The sequence below is a fragment of the Adiantum capillus-veneris genome, chromosome 25 (assembly GCF_014529385.1).
Source record: "Adiantum capillus-veneris isolate H3 chromosome 25, ASM1452938v2, whole genome shotgun sequence".
Classification (NCBI taxonomy): domain Eukaryota; kingdom Viridiplantae; phylum Streptophyta; class Polypodiopsida; order Polypodiales; family Pteridaceae; genus Adiantum; species Adiantum capillus-veneris.
The window spans coordinates 19,623,913-19,629,143 of NC_140955.1; the positions used below are offsets into that span (position 1 = coordinate 19,623,913).

The 5,231-nt window shown below is 44.1% G+C and overlaps 1 protein-coding gene across 1 annotated transcript; it reads left to right on the forward strand.

Moving 5' to 3' along the window:
- The first annotated feature begins 3,856 nt into the window (after positions 1-3,856).
- LOC147424529 (uncharacterized) lies at positions 3,857-4,911 on the forward strand. The gene is made up of 2 exons (XM_086500690.1): positions 3,857-4,080; positions 4,338-4,911. Exons 1-2 carry the CDS (start codon positions 3,909-3,911, stop codon positions 4,661-4,663), a joined length of 498 nt encoding a protein of 165 aa, XP_086356816.1. The 5' UTR covers positions 3,857-3,908; the 3' UTR covers positions 4,664-4,911.
- Positions 4,912-5,231: the final 320 nt, after the last annotated feature.

Below are 5,231 nucleotides of genomic sequence, written 5' to 3' on the forward strand. Positions count from 1 at the left end.
CTCTCTCCTTCTCAAGCTTTAATGGAAAGCTTATCACCTACTCCAAGCTTGTGAGAAGGAAGGCCTACACCAACAACTCTTGGCTTTGTGATGCAAATCCAACCAAGAGCCAAGATTCAATGCATGCTCATCTCCTCTACCATGCTAATTAATAAGCTAAGCTATGCTAATATGAGTGACTATGTGAGGAGATGTACATCTTACTGGTAAGAATACTCCTTCTTCCTCTCAATCTACTCTCATACCCCGCTAGCTCTCACCATCTTCGAAGGTGTGTGAGGTCTTGGGTCTGAGACCGTGAGGGAATTGATGTTGTGTTTGATAAGTGTTTTGCTTAGTGTATGAAGTTTCCATCTTCATTGCACTAGCTAGTATTGAAGGAACACAAAGAATTGTATTGTAAAATGTCTCTCTTGATGGGAGAAACCATAATACAAAGTCTTTTGGAGGGGGGACCGGCTCCATGCAAATCCGGTCCTCAACTGTTGTCAATTGCTTAATTTCTCTCTCTTTTGAAGTATTGTTCATGCTATCTAACTAGGTGTTATGCTTTTTGTTGCTCTCTCCACCCAAGCACTCTTGTTATTCTCATTAGGAAGCTATTCTAATGAAATGCTCACTATGTTCATGCTATTTACCGCTACACACAAGTTACTAGACCATTAAATGTTACATGTTCAGTGCAGACCGTGACAGATGTGCCCTTTATTAGGTGGTTGTCATGCCTTCCATGGGATTTCCAAACACTACTACTTTTGAGTGGAAATGAAAGATGTAAATTGCAAAGGTTGTGTTTACAAGCGGACAAAACCATTGCCTTAGATGTCATATGATGGGCAAGTCTAGTGAGGGATTTCCCTAGAGGACAATAGAAAAGATAGACTATCATAGGAGAACTAGATCTCCTTAGCTGCAATAGACCCAACAAAGTTATGCTCAACAGCACGATGTTGTTTTGAAAACATGATAGAGGTCAGAGGGGTTAAAGTCAGTAATAGAGTAGTAAGAGTGATCAACATGGATAGAGACAGAGATAGGCAAGTGAACAAGGTCAAGGGAAGCCTATCCTTGTTTACAGATATGTTGGAGGAAGAGATGGGGATATTGATTGCTTAAATTATTCAACACATGCTCACAAACATCACCATCAACCAGTCCACCTCTTTTCCCAATTTCCAAGCGCGCTCACACACACACACACACACCTAGACTATCTCTCTCTCTCTCTCTCTCACACACACACACACACACACACACACACACACACACACACACACACAGAACATAGAATTGACATAGACAGGCTTGTAAGAGTGTGTAAGAGAATTGTAAGAGATAGAGACTTGCTTAGAGAGTACACAGCAAATAGAACATAGCATAAGAGAGTAGAGAAGAGAATCTGCAAGAGAAAGGCCTAAATCTAGCCCCAAACTCCATTGCACCTCTCTTGTGGAGTTGGTATTTAATATATTATTTGTGAGCTTAAGGTGCCAAAAATTAAGGCCCCTCTTTTTACAAAATCACTTCACTTTTGTAAATGAGTGAAGCTCATTAGTTCTTGCATGACCCATAAGGGGAGTTCCCACTACAATTATTTACAGAGCCATAGTGGCTTGTTGAAATGAAATTCTGAGATACTGTGCGAATATAAAATGTCCAAGAGTAATTGCCAGCGCCTCTTCATCAACTTCTCACATTCCACTCTACAAAATCATTATCATCAACTCAATTAGAAAAATAAATTGACAGCACATAATTAACCATTATGCCAGCTATCCCAATTGCAGCTAAAGACTACAACATGAGGGTGCCCAATCTCGTAACAAAATAGACCTTTTGATGAGAGGCTACCAGAGCAGGATTAAGAGGTGGATCTGGAGCAGCTTGATAGGCAGGTAGAGCACTAGGATCAATAGTCAGAAGCATATTGAGGTCAGTCTAAGGTTCTCCAAGAGAGGCCAATTCAGCAGCGGATTGATTCGTTCGAGATCCACTCATAGGTGCTTCTCATGGTAGGTACTATTATGAGGAAACATGATATTGAGTCTCCCCATTTAACAAAGGAGTTTGATTATTCATTGGGCATTGCTTCACCTTTAGATGTTCCATTATCCATGTGGTTGCTAGCCCAATTCTATGTGTGTCAATATGTCCTGTTACAATAGTCTTTGGGATGAGGCTCAACGTTTTTAGGTCTAGAAAGAGCACATATGTTCAAATACAGGTTGCAGAAGTTGCATGACCTCCCCTAGATAGAGATTACTATCTAGGATACTTTACAGGAGCAAACATTGGTGGAGGCCAACAGTATCATAAACTTTCGTTAGTTTCTCGCTTATATGAGTGCCAGATTAGCAATAATGTGGGAAAGCTAATATGGTCAGAGAGGTCCTTGTCTTGGTACATTCCCTTGCACTTCATAGTAGGAGATCTGCATCCTACCTCAGTGTATCACATCCTATCTCAATGGAGTGGAGTGGATGATTTTGGAGGCAGAGCATGGAAGCTTCTCAATCCCATGGTTTATATGAGTTGCGACAAGATGGTTCTTATTGCAACTACATTCTCTCATTTTGGTTTCTAGCATTGGATTGCACAGTTTCACTATAATGTCAGAGGCTGCCATAGCTTTTGGTGGATTTGTATAGGCTTCTTCACCATCTTCACGATTGATTATATCTTATCACTTTTGTATCCTTTAGTTGTATTCGTATTTTTACCTATGATGTCATTGTATATTCTTTAGGGTTTTCCCATATTTCTTGTATATATGATTGAATTTAAAAGGTGTGTGTGTGTGTGTGTGTGTGTGTGTGTGTGTGTGTGTGTGAGAGAGAGAGAGAGAGAGAGAGAGAGAGAGAGAGAGAGAGAGAGCACATGCACACAGTCTATCAATAAAGCATTCGCCCTCATTGGACGTTTATCCACTTGGCGTTTACGCACATGCTACACTATCGGTAGCTAAAATGAGAGCTAGCTATGAAAGGGTACCATGTGTGCAAAAATTATCTTTTGCAAGGGGACTGGTAGATTTTGCAGCATTGTCAAAGCTTCTGTTTCTCTCCTGCGCTCTTGAACAACAAATTGCCGCTACTCAACATAATGAAGGTGTAGGGAATGGTCCTATTCTGTAATAACTGTCGAGCACATGGCAACCGACGGAGGCCAAAAGCCATGGTGGGAACGCGTTTTGCAGGGAATGGCCATTGCAAAATCATTCCCGGCCTTCATAGTAGCGGGGGGGGGGGGGGGGGGGTGTTGAGGCAAACCATTCCGATTGTTGTTGCGGCAAGCTATGCTTGCACGCGACTGCTCCTACAGTGATTCAGATTGTATTTGTACGACCATCAATTCCAGCTAATGTGTCACACATACAACTGGTTGTGCAGATGGAGCTCAGTCCCACAATTGTGAAGGAGGAGGAGGGGGGCTTCATCACAGCTAGGATGGTGATGCCCTGTTCATGGAGATGACATGGGCGTGCCCGTCTGGCGAGCTTCAAACATCAGATCGTGGGTGTGTGTGTACACCACGAGAGAGAGAGAGAGAGAGAGAGAGAGAGAGAGAGAGAGAGAGAGAGAGCACACGGAGCTCTGTCGATCACATCATTCATGTGGAGTGAACGTCTATGAGTGACCGCGACTACGCTCATATGATGTCCATTCATAGGTTTTGCAACCTATGAGGTCCTCTCCCACCACTTCAATCGGAGGCGTTCTGATTGAACGAAGTTTGGGAGGGCGAAAGAACTCGATCGTTGGGTGACAAATTAAAGGTGGGACCTTACCTTTTTTATCGAAACTGTGGCATGTGCACACGGCACTCATGAAGTACATTCATACACACACGAAGAGAGCAAAGGGAGGGAGGGACGCAGAGAGAGAGAGAGAGAGAGAGAGAGAGAGAGGATGGAAGGGCTGAAGAGAGTGGCGCCTGGGGCGGGGCAGGAATCGGTGTGGGACTATCCTCGGCCCCCTCGCCTGGAGCCCGAGAAGGACCGAGTACGCATTCTCTTCAACAACGTCACCATTGCCGACACCCACAAGGCCTTCCGAGTACTGGAGACCAGCCATCCTCCAGGTACTTCCGCTTTGTGGGGTGTGTGTGTGTCTGTGTGCACGCGCCTGAGAGAGAGAGAGAGAGAGAGAGAGAGAGAGAGAGAGAGAGAGAGAGAGGCAATTACTGGCATTCTATGCTCAGGAGAGGGAGGTGCATGCATGGATGCGCACACAGGCGGGCATGCGCACGCACACACACGGGCTTGGTTTACTTCATCCATTTTGTTTTCTCAAGCTCCATTTGGATGATGCCAATAGCTTGTGTATGGATGCATGCAGTGTATTACATCCCTCCTAAGGACATAAAGATGGAGTATGTGAAGCCAGCACCAGGCTCATCATTCTGCGAATGGAAGGGCAGGGCATCGTACTGGAGTGTGGACGTAAATGGCAAGAGAGCAGATAAAGTGGGTTGGAGTTATGAGCAACCCACTGCCAGCTTCATGCCCCTAGCACACCACATCGCCTTCTACTGTGGGGCCATGGACGCCTGCTATGTGGGCAATGAGAAAGCCCAGCCTCAACCAGGAAATTTTTATGGTGGCTGGATTACTTCCAAGGTGGTTGGTCCTTTCAAAGGTGAGCCGGGTACCTTAGGATGGTAGCACGCTCGTGTCTGTATTTTGTACAAGAAGCCTCCCTCATAGAGAGATGGTGGTGTCGTTGGCATTGCCCATATCCATGTGTTTGAAGTGTACAATAAAGAGTGAAACGGATGGCTTAAGATGTATATGAAAGAGAGAAACGGTTTGCGTTACTCCACTCAAGGTACATACATTTCCATTTGTAGAGGTTGTATGTGCTTATAGTTTCTGGATTCTGATGTTACAAATGTGAGCAAAATATTGTTGAAGTCGTAGAGTTCTTACGCTTTAAAGTTCCCATGATCTATGTTTGGGCGTGTACTTGACGACAATATGATATTTTGAACCTTGCATACCATTGTCTGCATTGGAATTATATACGAAACACCAAAAAATGTGGCACATCTGTCGCCAATGGAGGAGTAGAATTGACGTCACTGAGGGAAGTTTTTTGTAGTGTATGTCTAGGTCAGGATGTCACCTCCTTGGTCCCTGTAATAGTTCATGTCTAATTGAGGGTTTGAGTATTGTTCATGTCTAATCATGGACTGCAATTGGGTATAGTTCTTGTCTATTTGAGTGCAATTGA

What these genes read in the sequence shown, in the direction of transcription:
- LOC147424529 (XM_086500690.1), top strand. Translation starts at nt 3,909, where the DNA reads ATGGAAGGGCTGAAGAGAGTGGCGCCTGGGGCGGGGCAGGAATCGGTG. An exon ending in GGAGACCAGCCATCCTCCAG is followed by an intron (nt 4,081 to 4,337) that starts GTACTTCCGCTT and finishes GGATGCATGCAG; the next exon opens with TGTATTACATCCCTCCTAAG.